Here is a 20,382-nt window from a genome sequence, read left to right as displayed (position 1 = left end):
CCCGGCTTTGGGCTGGATGCCCGCCGCGCCGACCTGGAAAGCGCCGGAAATAGCTTGTGCGCATGTGCAGAAACCTCCTCTGACCCGGAAGTACACCGGAAATGACGCTTGTGCGTGCGCACAAGCTATTTCCGTCGCTTTTCCGGGTCAGAAGTCGGCAGCCGCGCCACACTGTGCCGGTAGGAGCGGGCGGCGGCAGCGGGCGGCGGGGGTCCCCGGGGGGCGCATAAAAGAGCCTCGGGGGCCGTATGTGGCCCCCGAGCCGTAGTCTGGGGACCCCTGCTCTAGCTCCTCTCTTTTCCAGGCACATCCTAATTCCATCTACAGTATTTAAAAAAACTACAACAACCCCCATCTTTTTAAAGAAAACAAAGTTTTTTAAAAAATTAAAACATTTTAAGCCCCCGGGCTTCTTCAGCAGCCTGATCGCTGCCTCTTGGCCCCCCTCCTCTCCAGCCTCCACTTCTGCCTCTGATTCTGGACTGCCTTCTGCCACTGCCTCTCCCTGCTCACTAAACTCTGTTGCCTCTTCTCCTTCTGACACCTCCTCCCAGTTTGCTCCTTCATCATTCTCTGACCACTCATCATTGTCCCACCACCAATCCCCTGGCTCTGAGCCGTCTTCCCAGCTGGTGCCTCAAACCACTCTTCTGCATCCTGCCAAGTGTCGTGACTTGCCTAGCTAGTGATAACACACAGTGTGGCCATTTAAAGAGTTTATGTGGCACCCTTGGCATACTGTAGCATGGCTTATCCAAACAGAAAAAGAATGGAGATGAATGAATGTGGACTGGCCATTTTGGCCAGGAAATAATTTTGCTTTTAATTAGGGAAGAAGAAGGGCCAAAAGGGGAGGGGAATGGGGGAGTATTTTCTCTTGCAAGGAGACAAGACTAATGAATTTACAGCTCTGGGAGATGACCTCTGAGCAGCCTTCTCCAAAGCACTTGTGCAGAAGTGTTTTCCTTTGTTTAAAAAGTTCAACAGCCTTGTATTATTTTTTAAAAAACCACAGCAGAATGAAGGGAAACATCTGATGAGGGAGGCTTCAGACAGCTGCTGTCTGTTCCAGCAGGCTCTAACAGTCTGCAGACACACCAGCACAGCTTTCCAAAAGGGGGAGAAAAGCAACACACGTTTTTCTTTCTTTCTTGAGCTGGAATAGCGCTGTGTGTAAATAATGTCACGATGAAGCTTTGAGTTCTGCTTCCTCTCATCATGCTTCCCAGGATTCAAGAAGGAATGCGTGGGAGTGCATCTCAATCGCTATTAGGGATGGGTGAATATGTCATTCTCAGTCCCTCATTTTCCCCAAACTTAAATTCATCTCTCTACAATTCCACATCATCTTGTACATTTTTTTTCTTCAAAAACACCTTATGAAAACTCACCAGCTTTTTAGCATGATGTAGTAAAATTTAAGCTGGTTCCTATGAACCCAGAGAAATGGATCCTGACCCAGGGAGCGCCCAAGGATCCAGGCAAGCAGACAAATTTAAGCGTCTCCTGCCCACCAAATAACAGAGACCAAACCAGGACGTACGAAGCAAGGCACTTTTATTTCGCTGTTGCAACAGGGTCCTTCCTCTCACACAGGAGAACAAGGAAGGCCCCCAAACAAAGGTGTCCTGTCCTTAAAAAGAAATTTGAAATTGGTTTCAGCCCACCCCCCAGAAGCATCATCCATATGTCACAGAAGGGGTGTAGCCCAAGACCCCCCCTCCCTAGATTCATCATAGGTACATCATGAAAGGGGAGGTCTGGTGGCAGTAATCTGAGCATCCTGGACCCTGCCCCCTGCCCCCAAAACCTAATCAACAAAAAAGAGAGATATTTACATTTCCCTGTTTCCCAGCCAAGTTAATCACACCCTTTTGTCTGGCACTCAGGTATCAGGATGCCAGGGATTATCACTTTAATTCCTGAGACAATGAGAAGGTTCCCCCCACCTTCTTCCTTGCAGAGGAACCCCAGGTCTGAGAGAGTCAAAATGGTGTCAGAAAGGCCTGTCTTCCTGTGGTGCTTCAGACATGTGCCTGTACTGTACATTCATGTACATGTTTTTATGAACAATTATTATATATATATATATGACCTCAAAATTCTTATAACAATGACTTTCTCCTAACATACACATTTTTGTGTGTGCAAATTTGACCAACATACACATTTTTGCAAAGCAATTTCTCAGTGTGTTTTTGTATGTTATTTTCACAAATGCATGCACTTGCTTCACCTTTCCTATAGAGTGGTACCTCGTGTTGCGTAACCTCCAGGTTACGGAATCTTCTGGTTACGGCTGCAGCAAACCTGGAAGTGGGTTTGCCGCTCGCGCGTGTGCAGCAGAAGCAGTCCTCTGGTTACGAAATTTTCAGGATACAGCCGGGCCTCCGGAACAGATCCCGTTTGTAACCGAAGGTACCACTGTATATGCATTTGGTACTAGAGAACTGCACCGCAAAATTCAGAGAAGTGCAAATTTCAAAAGAAGGCTGTGTTACAGTTCCAAAATTGTTACGGAAATGGAGGATTAGGGAGGTTTGGATTAAAAAGTGAACTGGATCGAATTTTTACCCTTCCCCCTATGGAAGCACTTTTATTGTTGCTTTTGTTAGCAATTTCCAATCCCCTCACACTTACCTGTCAGTTTTGTTGCTGCATACAACATCACCATGCACCTCTTTTAGGGACTGGCTCTGCCCCATAGCTGCCAAGTCTCCCGTTTTCCCCGGGAAATCCCCGTTTTTCCAGCTGTTCCTAGCTGAAAAAATGGATTTTTTTGTTTTCCCCTGGTTTATTCTGGCGTGACGGCCATTTTGGAACTGGGCGGAGCATGCTCAGAAGCGACTTTTGATGCTGCTCCGCCCAGTTCCAAAATGGCGCCAGCGCTACTTCCGGCCTGCTATTTCCGGCCCGGTCCCTTATTTCTCTGACAGCAACTTGGCAGGTATGCTCTGCCCATGTTTCCACCATATTCACAGCACCTGTTTCATTAGGATGCTTATTTTAGTGGTCTTGCAGGGTGCAGTACCCATGCATGGTGGTGGTCTCTCTTAAAGTGTGTTGCTTCCCATATATATCCAGCCTTTTCCCCCTATGGTTGTGGAATTCTTAACACGGCCCTCCTCTTTCCCCCCCACCCCATAAAGCTTTTCTGGTGTTATATTCTAAGCCATTGTTCCTACAGCGCCGGCATTGCGGGGGGGGGGCGCACCCTGCTGAGCTGACAGCTGTGTAGCTTGAAACAATGGTGTGTGAGTTAATGGGCCAAAAGGCTCATCAGTGTTTTTCCCATTAAAAGTATTTTCGAAAATACATATAAATAATGTGATGACCATAACTTTTCTCTCTCCACTCAAGTATCGAGTAAATTATTGCTGCGTTATCCTGTTGTAAATGAGACCACAGGATCATAAACTTTTGTTAGTTTTGGCTGCTCTCTGGTTTGTCAGCCCATTAAACCAATTCATTATTAGTGCGAGTGCAGAGGTGCAGGTCCTTTTTTTTGGGGGGGGGAGAGGCTTCGTGAGCTAATGTGAAAGCTTTGTCTGCCAAGTAAGGTGGCTATAATCTGAATGGCTTTTTGTGCACGTGTCTTTGACTGGGTTGACAGTGTGGGCCACAAACAAAGCTTGGGTATGGATTTCAGATGCCTAGGTTCATGTGTCCTCTATGGCTGTTGAGCAGCCACCTGAGCAGGTAGGGCATGTCATAGTAGAGTGACCAAGACTGTACCATTTGAAGCTGCCCGTGAAGGGGCTGTAGGGGAAAGGGACCATATAGCTCAGTGGCAGAGCATCTGCTTTGCAGGCAGAAGGTCCCAAATTCATATCCAGGTAGGGCTGTGTGATGGTCCCTTGTCTGAAACCTTGGAAAGATGCTCCCAGACAGTGTAAAGAGCTTGGGGGGGGGGCGGGGAGGAGGAGGAGGAGAAGAGGGAGAAACCAGTGGTCTGACTCTATAAGCCAGCTTCCTATACCCTTTGATTTTATTTTTTTACCACACCCAGAATCTCCCTTCTTATAGAAGGCAAGCATGTAAAGGGTGAGCTGGTTAGTAGAGCATGGTGCTGATAACACCAAGGTTGCAGGTTCAATCCCTGTATGGGCAAGGTGATTGAGTAAGTGGTTGCTGAATAACTCCAGGCACGCCTGGAAGAAGCGGACCATTTGGGATCCCTTCTAGTCGGGATTCAGGCCTCGCCATGGGACTGAAACTGCCTTGGTCGCACTGGTTGATGATCTCCGGTGGGCTAGGGACAAAGGTGAGAGCTGTTTCCTAGTTCTGCTGGATCTCCCAGCGGCTTTTGACACAATCGACCATAACATCCTTCTGGACCGTCTAGAGGGGTTGGGAGCTGGGGGCACTGTCATACAGTGGTTCTGCTCCTTCCTCCTGGGCCGTGTTCAGAAAGTGGTGGTGGAGGATGAGTATTCAGACCCCTGGGCTCTCACTTAGAATCATAGAATCATAGAGTTGGAAGAGACCACAAGGGCCATCCAGTCCAACCCCCTGCCAATCAGGAAACACCATCAAAGCATTCTTGACATATGCCTGTCAAGCCTCTGCTAAAAGACCTCCAAAGAAGGAGACTCCACCACACTCCTTGGTGTGGTGTGGTGCCTCAGGGTTCTGTCCTCTCCCCCATGCTTTTTAACATCTACATGCAGCCGCTGGGAGAGATAATCAGGGGGTTTGGGCTGGGTGTTCATCAGTATGCGGATGATACCCAGCTCTACCTCTCTTTCAAATCAGAACCAGTGAAGGCGGTGAAGGTCCTGTGTGAGTGGCTGGAGGCGGTCAGAGGATGGGTGGCGGTTAACAGATTGAGGTTGAATCCTGACAAGACAGAAGTACTGTTTGTGGGGGACAGGAGGCGGGCAGGTGTGGAGGACTCCCTGGTCCTGAATGGGGTAACTATGCCACTGAAGCACCAGGTGTGCAGCCTGGGAGTCATTTTGGAGTCTCAGCTGTCCATGGAGGCGCAGGTTAATTCTGTGTCCAGGGCAGCTGTCTATCAGCTCCATCTGGTACGCAGGCTGAGACCCTACCTGCCTGCAGAATGTCTCACCCAAGTGGTGCATGCTCTAGTTTTCTCTCGCTTGGACTACCTGTACTGCAATGCGTTCTACGTGGGGCTACATTTGAAGGTGCCCTGGAAACTACAACTAATCCAGAATGCAGCAGCTAGACTGGTCACTGGGAGCGGCCACTGAGACCACCGGTCTTGAAAGACCTACATTTGCTCCCAGTATGTTTCCGAGCACAATTCAAAGTGTTGGTGCTGACCTTTAAAGCCCTAAACGGCCTCGGTCCAGTATACCTGAAGGAGCGTCTCCACCCCCATCATTCTGCCCAGACACTGAGGTCCAGCGCCGAGGGCCTTCTGGCGGTTCCCTTGTTGCGAGAAGCCAAGTTGGAAGGAACCAGGCAGAGGGCCTTCTCGGTAGTGGCGCCTGTCCTGTGGAACGCCCTCCCATCAGATGTCAAAGAGAAAGACAACTACCAGATTTTTAGAAAACATCTGAAGGCAGCCCTGTTAAGGGAGGCTTTTAATGTTTAATAGATAATTGTATTTTATTTTTCTGTTGGAAGTCACCCAGAGTGGCTGGGGAAACCCAGCCAGATGGGCGGGGGATAAATATATATTATTATTATTATTATTATTATTATTATTATTATTATTATTAGACAACTGCATATCCCTGCATTGCAGGGGGTCAGACTGGATGACCCTCAGAGTCCCTTCCAACTGTACAATTCTGTATCAGCAGGATAGCTCAATTGGGTAGTGTGGTGCAAACACAAGTGTTGCAGGTTTGATCCCTGTAAGGGACAGCTGCAAATTCTTACATTGCAATGGGTTGTACTGATTCACAGGGTCCCTTCCAACTCCTGTTCTGTTCTATTCTGGTACTTCTGGAATTCTTGGGGATTTTTTTTTCACATGAAGAAACGTGCATATATCCTTCTACTTTGAACCACTATATTCATCTGCATGTGGAGCTCAGTTAGGGTTGCCATATTTCAAAATCAGGACACAAATTAAGTTGTTGAGGGCCCCCCCCCCCGCACATTTCAGCATTTTCTGGCCCCAGACACTGTTTCTGACAGCCGAATCCTGGCTATGTCTGGGCAATTCTGGATGTATTGCAACCTTATTAGTACTCCACAGTTCCCCTGCCTTGGGGCTCCCCCATGGGGGTTGGGCTGGTGGTGGTAGGAGGGAGCTTGTTTCATTGTCGTAGTCCCCCCCCCCCCGCCTAGGTGCCCTGCAAATCTCCCTCCTCCTGTTGTAAAACACAGTCTGGCACTGGGGAGATCTAGTTAGCATGTGGCTGTAGTAAAATATGCCTGACTGAAATGAAATGTGAATTGTAACTGCCTACCCCAAAGCATGCACTGCTCCATCATGTCCCCCCGCCCCACCCCCCTGAATAAAATGCACTGTGGGATTTTTGTGTGTGTGTAGCCAGGGTGTTGACAGCTGGGCTTCGGGATTTCTTCAGGACCTGCTGCTCCAGCGGCTTCTTGTTGGAGGAGTAATCCTTGTGTCACTTGTCAGGATGTCGGCTGCTCGCCACCACAGTAATAGAGCTCCTGGGCGCAGCTGGTGAAAAGCCAACCTTTCCCTGTCATCTCCTGCAAAGTGCTCCGAAGGATCAAATGTTTCAGCCAGCAACGCGAGAACAACAACAAAAAAAAACTAAAACGGACCACGTGGCCCTTCTGCAGGAAAGGGTGGCACTCATATCCCACTGGGTGACAGCGTTCCATTATCCAGGAAAAGGGGCCAGCCACCGCTTCCACCTTTTTGCTGGGAAATGGTGTTCGCAGACCCTGCTAGGAACCCTGATTTAGCAGCAGGTTTTCCAGCAGGCAATGGTCTGGGGCAGCTCCATCACCGCTGGTTATCTGTTTGGTAGAGGAAGGTCTACTTCAGGTATCCCCAAACTTCGGCCCTCCAGATGTTTTGGACTACAATTCCCATCATCCCTGACCACTGGTTCTGTTAGCTAGGGATCATGGGAGTTGTAGGCCAAAATGTCTGGAGGGCCACAGTTTGGGGATGCCTGGTCTACTTGGAGGTGCCTTCCTGGCAAAGAGATCTGCACAAGCAAACAGGCTGACTCAGCTAATTGGCTTTGGCAGGTGAATCCAGTAGCTAACCCAGGCTAACTGAAAAGCCAGGCAGGGCAATCTGTGCCCAGCCAGTTGGCAACCTCACTGCTAACAGAGAGGAACTGATAAATAATTAGCAAGGTGGCATTCGTGTCCCATTTCACAGGTTCTTCCAGTGCTCATTACTCTGGGGCTGGCTCTGGTCAAGGGCTGTTTGGTGAGGGTTTTGCTGCGGCTCTTGAAAGTCAAAATGGCCCTTGCGGAAATGCCAGTAAATGAACACACAAAATTAAAACAAGATTGCACCCAGATACATAAACAAACCTCCTACCAATGGGCCTCAAATTGCACACATCTTGAATCCTGCGATACATGTTTTAGTTGAAGCAAAGGAGGGGATAACTGTGTAAGCCTGAGGGAGGAGACTTGTAAGGTGACCTCACTCGCAGCTTTGCCAGCACATGTTAAAGGATCAGTCTGCACAGATTACGTTTAAGTGCTCTTTCAACAGCAGGTGCCAGAAGTAACAGAAGGTAACTCCTTTTCTTAAGCTTGCATGTGGCTTTGATGGTTTATTCTTTTTTACAGGGATGTTTGCCCCTCCTGTTCTCTTTCTCTCACTTCTGCCCACCCCACCCCCCAGCCTTGCATCAGTTAAGGCCTCAAACCACAGTTTGGATTTTCCATTATGTTCTGAAATGGTAGCCTGTAATTTCACCTTGTCATTTCCACACAAACACACGCAGCCCCTCTCTTCCTTGTAACACGTTGTGTTGCTAGAAAATGGCGTATTGCTGATAAAATATTGATCGTGGAAGCTTTACGGGGTTGTGAACTCAGCAGGGGCAATGTCCTTTGAAGTTTCTCTGATTTCCTTCAGGATTTTCTTGGGCAAAAAAAACTAAGCGGATTCCAGATGCAGAATTGCTCAGCCTGCAAAAAAACCCCCCTACCCCACCCCTTAAAAAAAACAACCTTCACCCTCTTTTTGTGAGGACCCTGCACTGTGAATTCGCGTCTCTCCTTGCAGAGAGTAATAATGCAAACAGAGAGCAAATGCTTATGATAAGAACTGCAGAAAAGGTGGCTGGACATGGTGTATATTATAGTTCACTGCTGTTAGTGTCTGTCTCTTGCCACATCTCCTCCCAATTTTATCTACTTCACAAATTAGACCAAATGGAATTGTAGGACAAGTTAACTCTCACCCCACACTCCAGTCTGAATACAACTGCTTAACAAGTGAGGCTATTCTTGGATGTCCTTTAGGAGGTGGAAGTTTACACAATCTGGTTGTGTATGAGTATATTTTTGGTGTGTGGGGGGACTTAAGATTAATTGCCCCCTTCCACCCCCGCCCCCACCAAACTAGCTGTTCATTGGAAACTTGTGCTTAGGGGGACGGATACATGATTTTTGCGCCTCCCCACCCGTTCTATTCGTGTGTAGCGTGGTACATCAAACTCAGCCAAGATTCCACGACTCTCCCATATGCAACATGGGCCATGAGCATCTTTGAACCAGGGAGACTGCAAGAGAAGAACCAGCAGATGCTCAGCTGAGCCACATGACTCTTTAACGTCCAAATTTGCCAAAGGTTTAGTGCCGTTAATAGGCTGAGCACGTTCATCAATAAACCATTTACTCTCCCTCTCGCTCCCGGCAGTCGCTCTGACTAGATCTGACACACAAACACTTAACTACCTTTTTCATCCAAAATCAATGCTATATTTATCTTCAATGATCTACAAAGAAACCAAATGTTTAAAATTACAAGGCAGGGAAAAGGGTATTTGCCGGGTGGGGGTAGGGAGGAAGGAAAGGAAATAGTGTCGAGAGAAGAAAACATCAGCAGATGTTTGAATTAACTAGAAAGCAGAAACCCAGAATAATATAAAAATGTGAATACTGGATATATGGAAGGAAGGGGCACAATGCCTATATATCCTTAGCAGGATGAGGGGTCTGGTCTGGTATAAATACAACTAGGGGCTGCATATGCATTTTCCTTCTCTGAGCCAGATCCGTGCAGAGCCCTTCCAAGCTAAGTCTATAAAGTTTTCCACTTGGGTGTTCTATCTCCCTGCTCTGCTTTTCCTGCCCTGTTGAACTGGGCCATAGCAAAATTCACATACGAAAAGCAATATTATAAATCAAATGGTGGCCAAATAAAGCAGCAGCAACACAAGGCCAAACTCAGATGGAAACAAGCATTTGAATATGGTCATTGCAAACTTCGGGTGAACGTGTTAAGTATCTTAAATTAACCCTTTGGACTTCTTCCCCCCAATGCCTTAATATTTTTTATAAACCCATAGGGATCCACAGGAGAGAGTGCTTCCTTGCTCACGTGCCTGGCATTGACGAAGGAAGGCAGCCCACTCCCCCTACTCTCCGGCAGGGGAGGGAAGTGGAGCAAGAGAAAGGGATTTGTCGCATATTGCTGTGTCAGTCGTGTCTGTGTAGCAGAAACTTCAGTAATAAGATAACCTGGATCTTTTCCTTACGTTTATTGAACATCCGTGTGTTAGGCACACAAAACAAAATTGAAATTATGATTTAGATAAACACTGTAGGGTTTGTTTTGCGGTAGAACAAGTTTCCTCTTCCCGTAACGATCGCCCTTTTCCTACGAAGCTGCATGCTTACATTGAATGCATTTGGGGCGGTTTTTCAGGGTGTGTGTGTATATTTTTGTAAATGCTTTTTTGCCTACCCTCACATCAACCAGGACCTGCCTCCAAGTTATTTTGCATAGTTGAAGGTTTTGTGCCATAGTTGGGGTTCTTTGTTTGTTTTCAAAGACAGTGACAATGATGTGTTGGAATAATGTTAACAAATAACCAGAGAGTGGTTCTAAAAACCATTTTTTATAAAGTCTACCTATGTTAAGAATTCAATATTGGTGTACATTTATATTAACAGAATATTTACATATTGTTTTCTTTTTTGTTGTTTAAAACAAGAAGTCAAAAAAAATTCATTTCTCCATAATATAAGGCAAAACCAAACAATTTTGTACATTATTATTAATTATTATTATTATTTTAATATATATCTGTAACTTCAGTTCCAAAGTACCAAGAGAAAGTGAGTGGCCTCAATTGGGAACCTCACAGTGGACTGTACAAAACTACAGTATTTCCATAAATAATACTTTCAGAAACCCTGGGTGTGTATTTTGTATTTACTTAAGGATCTGAGGCCATTAAAATTTAAACTAAAAAAAAAGCAGCTCTTTATGTAAATAAAGAGCACACAAAATTTAACAAAAAAATACAAATTCATTAAAAATGCTTCTCACATTTGGGAAAAAATGTACAAACCTGGTAATATTTTAACTCAGCACAGAAGCAAAAACAAAACGGAGAAATAAAGACCTATATATTAAATTTCAATTTTCAGTAACCATTTGCTTGGAAGGTTCGTAACCTATAACCCTCCTGCTCCCCAATTATTAATGGAACTGTGCTTAATTTCTACAAATTTTACAGTTTAAAAAAAGTTTACAGCAGTGCATTTTTAAAAGGTCTCTTCCCCCCCTCCCTCTTTTATATTTACAGGTGAGTTTTAAAATTCATCCTGTTTGTTTGTTAGGGACTATCGTGCCTCTACTTCTTTGGGGTTCCTAGAAGGAGAATAGTCTCTCGATTCAGAGTTTGTGAGTGGCGTAGTCCGGCGGGGGGAGGGTGGTCTTGTACTACTAGCTGGTACCAAAGGAGGCGGGGCACTCAAAGCGGCTGTTGGTGGGTTCCTATTCAAGATTCCATTGTGCATGGCAGCTGAGGGGCTGAGTCTGGGATAATGCATCCCACTGAGATGAGGCATGAAAGATGGCACATGTGCCAGGTGGCTTTCAATAGGGGACGAGTGCAAGTGATGCATCCTGGCACGCTCAAGTTCTTCCCGTAAGTGCAACCTCTCTCTCTCCTCCGCTTGCCTGAGTCGCTCCTGCTCACGCCGTGCTTCAAGAAGATTCTCATGGTTGTAGTCGTGGGGTTCTCTGTCTCGGTAAGAGCGCTCGTGGTCATAGAACCCAGCGGCGGTGGGGAACCTATGGATGGGATCAGCGCGGAGCTGGAAGTCCATCCGACGGTGCAGGTCCAAGCTCCGGTAAGCATCTCGCAACGGGTCCCTCACGGGGTCCCAGGAGAACCCAGGATGGGGCAGTCGCTCCCTTCCCGGCAATGGATTCATGCCCATTAGAGGGGTCATCATTCTGCTACGATCCAGGACATTCATATTGCTCATCTGATGGACAGCGCCCATGGAGATGGGCATGGTGGCTGCCATTGTGTGGGGCAATGGTAACCCATGCAAAGAAGGTGGTGGTGGGTGTTCAACAGTTCTGGAATGCTGTGAAGGTTCTGAGCTCACAACCATCACGTCACTGTCCTCCTTGCGCTCCTCTTTGACCTTGATATCATTCTTGATCTTCTGAAGGTCTGCTGGAAGCTCTGGCTTTCTTTCAATATCCTTGTTCATTAGATTGCTGAGTTTTAAACTCTCGCTCAGTGCAGGTTTGCTATAGGGAGATACAGACTGGATTACTGGCTTGGTGTTGTCCTCTGAGGATCTTTTTTCATGGCTTGGTGGTTCTTTCACTGGGGAGCGGCTCTCTTTGATCTTGTGCTCCACAATTGGAGGAGGATCCCTTAGCCGGTCAGAAATATCTCTCTCCGGTTCCTTAGGCCTTTCTCTTTCACTGAGGCCAACTTGCCTGGTGAGATCACTGGAGGTCTGACTGTTGCTGCGAATGAGGTTGCTAATCTGGTGAGTCACTGGGGCTGAAGCTGGCGAAGATCTATTTGAATGCCTATTTTTATCCAGAAGGTCCCTGCAGGAAAATATATCATATTGTGAATATGTTGCTGTCTTCTAACAATTTTGTGTTATTTTTATGCATCTGTGGCAATACTGTCATTATTTAACAAAAGTATCAGTCATTTCATCATCAGACCGTGGTTCAAATTTTCCACTCGGCCATGAAACTCATAAAGTAACCTCGGACCAGTCACAACCTCTCAACTGAACCTACTTCACAGGGTTGTTGTGAGGATAAAACGGGGGGGGGCACTGATGCCACCTGGAGCACCTTGGGGGACAGGTGGGATATAAATGTAATAATAAATACTGTATGTCACATTGTCTGGAAATGCTGAATGCCGGAAGCTTTCAGAAAGATTAACATGGAAAAAATGTCCTCTATGCCAGTGTTTCCCAACCTTGTGCCTCCAGATGTTTTGGGACTACAACTCCCATCATCCCTAGCTAGCAAGACCAGTGGTCAGGAATGATGGGAATTGTAGTCCGAAAACATCTGGAGGCACAAGGTTGGGTGGGAAACACTGCTCTATGCAACTCTGGATAGATTTAATAGTTATTTGTTTGTCTATTTGGGCCTGGACGTTATTCCAATCACCCTTCGGCTACTGCTTCTATCCAATTCTTACAGACCCTTGAGCTTTTTAAAGCCTTCTAACTAATCAAGTGATGCCAGCAACCCATGAACATCCTGTATTGAACAAGCAGATGGTGAACCACAGAAACTTTACCTACGTATCCTCAAATCCCCTTTCTTATTTGGCATTTAACTTTCATCATTCACTCTGATCACACAGCTGGATTTCCTTAGGAAACTCAACTGCTGTGATCAGAGTGAATAATAAAAAATATATGCCAGGTGAGTTATTCTTTTTTTCTTTTTATTAAAGATTTTTCTTGATTAACAGAAATATATGCAATGTCTCTTGTAACATTTTTACAAATCGGTTTCATTTGTTGAGACATTCGGGAAGAAAGAGGGGGATAGAAGTAGATGGGGGAAGATGGGAGGGTCAGGTGACAATGTTTCTATTTTAGTTAATATATGTGGGGGGTTTGTCAGCGTCACTTGTGCAGGTTCTCTGTTGTCCCCTTGTGTTCCTTTGGTGGTGAGAGAGGTTGGGGTTGGCCTAGGTATGGTTGTTCATTTGTGGTTGGCTGTAGTGGTCTTTGTTTCGTGTGTGGTGGGTGGGTGTTTTGGATCAGGTTAGCCATATTGATCTGTATGCTGTTGGTAGATTTTTGTCATTGTCTTGTTGGGCTGTGTATGTGATAAAGGGGAGCCATACCGGGGTGAAGTCTTCTTCTATTTGTCCCCGTGTCAGTTTCAGCTTATTGGTTAATTTTTCTAGTAGGGCTGTTTCCCTTACTATTTGGTACCATTGGTCCATGCTTACTCCTGACAGGTCTTTCCAGTGTCTGGTTATGGTGCTTCTGGTTGCTGAGAGTAAGTGAGTTATGAGTTCTTTGTAGTGTACTTGGGCATTATTGTCTTGGAAAAGGTTTAGTAAGGCCAATTCTGGGGTCATTTCTAATGTTTGCTTGGTTATTTTACTTATTTCCCATATGGTTGTTGTCCAGAATAGTTGGATTTTGGGGCACTCCCACCACATGTGGACATATGTGCCTGTTAAGGTGAACCCTCTCCAGCATTTTGGTGAGGTTCCTGGGCGTATTAGCACTAGTTTTCTTGGTGCTAGGTATCACCTGTAGGTGAGTTTCAGACTTGAGTTCTTTCCTTTTTGTTGATATGGATTTAAAGGGGGGGTTTAGACCACTGAGTGGGATTAATTTTGTAGCCTATGTCGTCTTCCCATTGTCTTTTGATTGTGTCTAGGGGACTTATGGGATTTTGGAGTAGTATTTAATATATTGCAGATACCATCCCTTTGCCATGTCGTTAGGAGGAGGTTTTTGAAGGTTGTCAGGGGCCTAGTTGCTGCTGATTTTACTGCTGGATTGTCTAGGAGGGCATGTAGTTGGTGTTGTGCTAACCAGGGTATTTGGGTGTTTTTTAGTTTATCTTGTATTTCTTGTGTTGATAGAGGTTTGCTATTTTTATAAAAGTCTGCTAGGCGATATAAGCCTTTGGTTTGCCAGGTTTTTATCTGGAGGTTTTGTGCTGCATGGTGGAATAATGGGTGGTAAGCCAGGGGGGTTAGTGGGGTTGGGGATAGTTTGCCTGTTTCTGTTTTCCATGCTTTGAACATGGTTTGTGTGTACCTATTAAGTGTTATGGGAATTTTCCTAAGTTTGTTTGGGAGGAATGGGTATGCTGTGGTACAGATACTTTCGACTGATCCCTCTCTAGGTGTATCCATTGTTTTGTCTCGTCTTCTAGTGTGTATGGGATTATATGGTGTATTTGGTTGGCTCTGTAATATGTTTCTATGCTGGGGATGCCCCATCCTCCTGCTGAGGTGGGGAGGTGTAGGTATTTGGCGCTTATTCTTGGTTTTTTATGTGAGAAGATAAAAAAGTGTAGTTTTCTCTGCCATCTGCGAAGTTGGGTTGGGAGGATCCAGATTGGGAGGGTTTGGAATAGGTAGGTTAGTTTTGCGAGGGTAATCCAGGTGAGTTATTCTGAGATCTGTTTAACTTAACTCTGCCAGAAATATTTGTGTGTTTTGCTGGGTTCCTTTTGAGAAGGACCAAGGCAGTCACATCACTGACACTCATGCTTTTAAGACGGTATTGGGTGATACGGAGCAAGTTTATACAGCAACGTTTTTTGAGGACATCAGTTAGAAATCATCCTATAGCTCAGCTGGCAGAGCATGAGACTCTTAATCTCTGGGTTGTGGGTTTGAGCCCCACATTGGGCAAAGAGATTCTTACACTGTAGTGAGAATCTTACTGCATGATCCTTGGGGTCCCTTCCATCTCTTAACAATTCTATTAAATCAGAGAAGTTTCCCAACATTTGCAGGAAAAAAGGGCCCCAGAAACCCACAAAATTTCCATTAAAAACATATACTGGGTACGAAGTGAACTTATCCATGTTTATAAAAAGGAACTGCAAGACAAGAGTGAGAAAAGCCGAATGACGGGAGGGAGGGAAGTCACAGCTCGGCGGAGCGAAAGGCTGAGATGAGGGAACACACACACACACACACACATATATATACTGGGTAGCTATACAAATTATGTGATGCTATGAATCGGGGCCAAGTGGGTTCCAGCACCAGGATTTTGCTACAGGTTGACTCAAAGGGCAGTGCCTAATTAAGTCCTCAGAAGCAATATAGGAAGCCTGGGCTCTGCTGACCACACACTTCCTAATGGATCTCATGGGATGAATGTTGGCTATAGTATCAGCAATGCCAATCAGTATCCAATGTGGCACCAGTTTGCTGCAACAATATGTTGATGGAGGCAAGAACAGTGGGGAGGCTGAGCCTGGGCACCACAATCATGGGGATCCCAGCTCCACAGGGATCAGATGACTTTCAGGAGAGGACCTGATCAGGAGGATTAAAAAAAGCAAGTTGGCTGGAATATAAACCTTGGGCCAATGGTGATATCCTAGGGCCTGGCAGGAGAACATTGCAGCAGCACCCAGGAGACTGCCACCTTCACTCTCCTGACCAGAAACCTTTCAGGAGGAGCTGAGTTGTGCTCACCTGTCTCTTCCTCCACCAGTTCCCATCCTCATGCCTTCCCCCCCTCCCTTTACAGGCCGGTTAGCATGCTATGGTATATGGCGGTGAAACTATTGTAATAACTCACCACGGGACTGCCTGATTTATCAGGCAATTTTTCAGTATGTTCCCCAAATGTTTCCTTTTAGTTCGCTATGATAGCAAGGGGAACTGGCCAATCAGAAAGGTTGCGGTATATCATGGTCAGGGAACCTGCCACCCTCCAGTTGTTACTGGACTCTCAGCTCCCATGACCATGGGACATGCTGCCTGGAGGATGATGGGAGTTGAAGTCCAGCAGCAACTCGAATACTCAAAGGCTTCGCACCCCTGGCAAATGCAAACTATACACCCCATGATGCTTCTATACCACTTTAAAGGTTGAATTCAGGCTCCTGACTATTAATTACGCCATATGATATTTCTGACGTGGTTCTGCTTAATAACACTCTAAGTGGAACATATCCGTTTGCAGAGAGGTAAGTTTCACTCTGCCCAATCTGCAGTAGGCGGCCTCCCTTCCTCACCTGTCCTTATCTCTGTCTTCTTTACTTGAAGATATCTCTCTCTTCTCTGACTCTCGGTCTCTGTCGTGGTTTGTCACAGAGGAGCTTCGCTCAGAGTCGCCGGGCTTTGGCCACTGTGGAGGTGTTGGGAACGATGGTGGCGTCCGGTGGAGTCTGTTCCATGGCTCATGGGGGTTGTTGAAGCTCTGGACATTGGGTCCTTCTTTGTGAGCAAAAATGCTATTGTGACCTAGAATTGGGAGGAAAGGGGAAAAGACTAGGTTAGTTCTCTTTGTGTGCCCCTCTTCGAACAAAAGACTTTTTGTCCCAAATAGGTTCTGCACAAGTGCCAATTATGAGCTCAGTTATCCTTTCAAGGCTGGATAATATAAAAAGAGGGAGAGAGAGACAGACACTGAAAAAACAGTAATTAACTGTGGAATGAAATAGTAGCCGTTTAAAGTCTCTGCAGAAAAAAAGGCTAACTGCAGATCTGAGTAACTTTGTGGAAGTAATGAGGCCGTTTGCTTTGAAGATAAGAGGCGACTCCCAAATCTGCCTGTTTCCCCCCACTGTGATATCCATGGCTCAACTGGCACTGTTGCCACAGCCACTCAGATTAACTAAGAGGATGCAGCTAGTTAATAACAATCAGCCACCTGCAGTGGGAAGCAGTGAGTTGAGATCTTTGATTAGGGAATGAACAGGCTGAGCTTGAATGTAGCAAATCTCCCTGGGCATAAATCAGTCAATTTGATTAGTTCACCAACAATGCTCCTCTACAAAAACTCCCACCAGCAACTGTGTTGAGCAACTGCATGTAGCTAACTTTTTTTAAAAAAAAGAAAGAAAGAAAGAAAGAAAGAAAGAAAGAAAGAAAGAAATTGGGGTACTCTTTTTAACTCTGAAAACAACTTCCAGAATGCCGTGAGTTCTGTGGCGTGTAAAAGTAATGGAGTGCCACTTTCAAGGCGTACAAGATAATGCAACATTGTTTAAAATTCACATTTTTTCATTGTGAATCTTTGACTAAATACAAAGCAACAATTTCTATCAATTATTATACATTATGCAAGAGGCAATGCATGTTACAGTACTCTTCCCACCCCCACCAACTTCCCTTCTTCCAGTGTAATGCATACCAATCTAGCAGGCTCTCTGTCCAGAAAGTTTGGTTCAGCTTAGTGAATCGTCTTGTATCACCTTTGTGTCTCAAGGTGCTACTACCATCTAAATTTGGAATATGCAGATTTGCTCTTTGGAGCACAGAGACAGTTTGAAAGCCATAAATATGTAAGACTGAAATTAAAATATCCTTGCCCATCTTTATATGTTGCTCTCAATGCAATTAGTAGTTGTGGTTTCCATCTCCCAAGGAACATAGAAGTGTTGCCTAAGGATCATAGCTGCCAAGTTATCCCTTTTTTACAGGGATTTTCCCTTATGCTGAATAGGCTTCCTCGCGAGAAAAGCGAAAACTTGGCAGCTATGCTAAGGATGGAGATGAATCTGAGTAGCAGTAGATTTTAGTGTGTTAAAAAATGGGGGACTCAACCATTGCTTGTTTCTTTGTCTCAGCAGTCCTAAGTACACCTGCACAGTGCCCGGTAGCGCGTAAATAAGTAATTTCCCACAATTCATTTTAAGACTGTGTCTAAATGCAGACCCCATAGTGCCAACAAGAAGCCAGATTTCGCTTCCCCCCTGCTGCTTTGCTAAACATCCACCTGAAGGGTTGGTGGAGGACTCAAATTGTTGGTGCAGGACATAATTGCATCAAGCAATAAATTGCACTGGATTAGCCAATGGAAATGCTATAGGCTGAGTTGTAGGACACATGCTTCCCATACGAAAGGTCCCAGGTTCAATCTTTGGCATCTCTGTGTGAGGATGGAAAAACAATCCTGTCTTGAGATCCTGGAGTGCTGCTGTCAGTCAGTGTAGACAATACTAAGATAGATGGACTTCAATAAGCAGATTCCCATGTTCCTAGGATTGCTTCCCATAGAAGTATCTTGAAAAAGCTACATAAATAGCCCATCTTGATGTACTTTCCCCCTGGATTTTATTCATGTGAATAAAAACCGCTTTGAGGTTTTATTACAATCAAATGGTATATAAATGTTGTGAAATAAATAAATAGTACAAAAAGTCACTGCATGAGCACCAATCATTAGCTGTGATCTGAAACAGGGAAACAGATGCAAAATCAGTGCTTCACATGGGTGTTTCAAAGAACTGAAAAGTCCAGTGCAGAAGCCATCTGGCTACATTGATTACTGGGAGGAGGAAGAAAATTTAGCTGTCTATAATCTTGTCTGCCTCTTAATAAAATGACTAGTGTTATTCAAGGTGCTCCTGGATCATAGGTGTTCAGCTCCGAGAAATGCACCACAGCACCCATTTTGTGCTCTTTTCCCCTGTCGGATCTGAGCTTGATGTGTTTGAATAAACCCTCAAAAAAGAGGAGGCGATGCATGTATGGTAAGAGTTAGCATGGCCTCTCTCAAAAATGGCATTTCCAGGGCTCTTTGTGGCGACTCCATGCCTTTCACAAACAGTGAGAGAAGTGGCTCTGAGAGACGTGAAGAAGATTAAGGGGATTAAGGTTTTACTGGCCCCTGTTTTCTCTGGAAATAGAGTGCAAGCAACCAAGTACAGTTGCCACTGGGTGGGAGAACACATTATGGGGAAGCTCCTGCCACAGAGACCTGGAACACTTAGGTGCAGTGTTTTGTTTTGTTCTCAAAAGGAGAATGGAGGTTAGGAAATGAAGGTTTTGCTCTATTTTAAACAACCTACCACCAGCTGCTTTCAATGTGAGCATGTGGTTTCTCTGGAGAGGAGGTTTGTCTACAGAACCCAGCCAGTACTTACTCAGAGTATGACTGCCTAATCCTCCAAAGGCATTGCTGCCTAAGTTCCCAAGGCCGCTGAAGGTGCTTGACCTGCTAAATGGATCTGGAAAGGCAAACAGGGTTTTAGCCGGCATTTAGCCAAGAATGTTGGAGAATGAAATGCACCCCTTTCTCCCCTCCCCCTCTTTATATATATATATTTTAATGGTCTGAATCCAAGTAGGGATTAGGCCAGACTTTAAGCTGATCCTTCTCACTGCAAGGTTCTTTGCACAGAAAATTCCCAGCGTGTTAAAAATGGAGAAGGGATTTGAGAACTTGCTCTGCAAAACAGGTGCTGGAGTTAAGCTCTGTGCGTGCCAAGCGAGAGGGAAGCTGAAAGTTAACAGCCCAGGAGCCAAAATTGATGGGTGCAGCTACCAAGCTGATACCTGATCCACCTGGAATAGCAACAACAAAATGAAAAGCTGAAAGCTGATTTCTGATGTGATTGTGATTTTTTTTTTTGCGGGGAGGTGGCAAACAGGTAGGAGGAGATGCCAAGGCAAGAAGCTCAGGCAGGCATAAAGTGGCTTTTTGATACATATACTAATCCTCTCTCTTTATCCCTCTGCTTTGGATTATGTAGGCTAACAAATTTTACACATAGTATATTCCTGCGTATAAGACTACTTTTTATCCAGGAAAATCTTTGCAAAAGTTGGGGGTCGTCTTATATGCCGGGTCGTATATCTTATATGGCGAGTATATCCCAAACTCTATATTTTAACTGGAAAAGTTGGGGTCGTCTTATACACCCAGTCGTCTTATACGCCGGAATATACAGTATCTACTCACAAGCAAGCCCCAGGGACTTGCTCCCAGGTGAGCATGTCTAGGAGTACAGCCTTCATTACACTATATAGGCCTAGCTACGAAGCTAAAATTTGACATAACCTAGGAACTCCCACATCAAAGTGTTACTGCATTAATTTGACACCCCATTCCCTGGAAATATGTGTTAGCCATTTTCATCTGTATATTTCATTTGCTTTCCTTGTCCTTTGCTTATGGAACCCACAAGTTCTGAGAGCTGCTAAAACTCTGGAAAGGGCTGCTTGACCTTAGAGGAATCCATGGGCAAAAACATACTATTTGCTCTAGCAGAACAAACAGGCATAATATATGTGAGTTGTATACTCTTCTTTTAATGAGTTACTAGCTAAAATGGCACCATGACCTGGACTCCTGATTAAATACTCTTTTAAGTTACAAAACACTACTCATGGATGAGAGTGAGAGTCACAGACATCTAATACCACGCCCACAACGGCATATTATGGGCATGAATATTGTAGCACCTCTTGGTCAACTCTAGAACCCTAAATGGATAGCTCTAATAATGTGTTAATAATAATAATAATAATAATAATAATAATAATAATAATAATT

At 45.2% G+C, this 20,382-nt stretch overlaps 1 protein-coding gene across 13 annotated transcripts in view; it reads right to left on the bottom strand.

The window, feature by feature from the left end:
* Positions 1–9,617: 9,617 nt before the first annotated feature.
* The window catches only part of FBRSL1 (fibrosin like 1), an 808,905-nt gene continuing 798,140 nt past the window's right edge, over positions 9,618–20,382 (bottom strand). For 11 of the 13 annotated variants that reach the window (XM_060269604.1, XM_060269606.1, XM_060269605.1 and 8 more), the window contains 3 exons: positions 18,971–19,054; positions 16,115–16,343; positions 9,618–11,959 (listed from right to left, as the gene is read on the bottom strand). In XM_060269604.1, coding sequence (XP_060125587.1) covers positions 10,723–11,959; positions 16,115–16,343; positions 18,971–19,054 — 1,550 coding nt within the window. In that variant the 3' untranslated portion in view covers positions 9,618–10,722. The remainder of the gene's footprint in view (positions 11,960–16,114; positions 16,344–18,970; positions 19,055–20,382) is intronic. The other 2 variants (XM_060269610.1, XM_060269611.1) reach the window with 1 other exon arrangement.

Source organism: Zootoca vivipara, chromosome 17, assembly GCF_963506605.1.
Source record: "Zootoca vivipara chromosome 17, rZooViv1.1, whole genome shotgun sequence".
Classification (NCBI taxonomy): domain Eukaryota; kingdom Metazoa; phylum Chordata; class Lepidosauria; order Squamata; family Lacertidae; genus Zootoca; species Zootoca vivipara.
The sequence above is the reverse complement of the archived record's forward strand: the minus strand, read 5'-3'. Positions and strand labels throughout refer to the sequence as shown.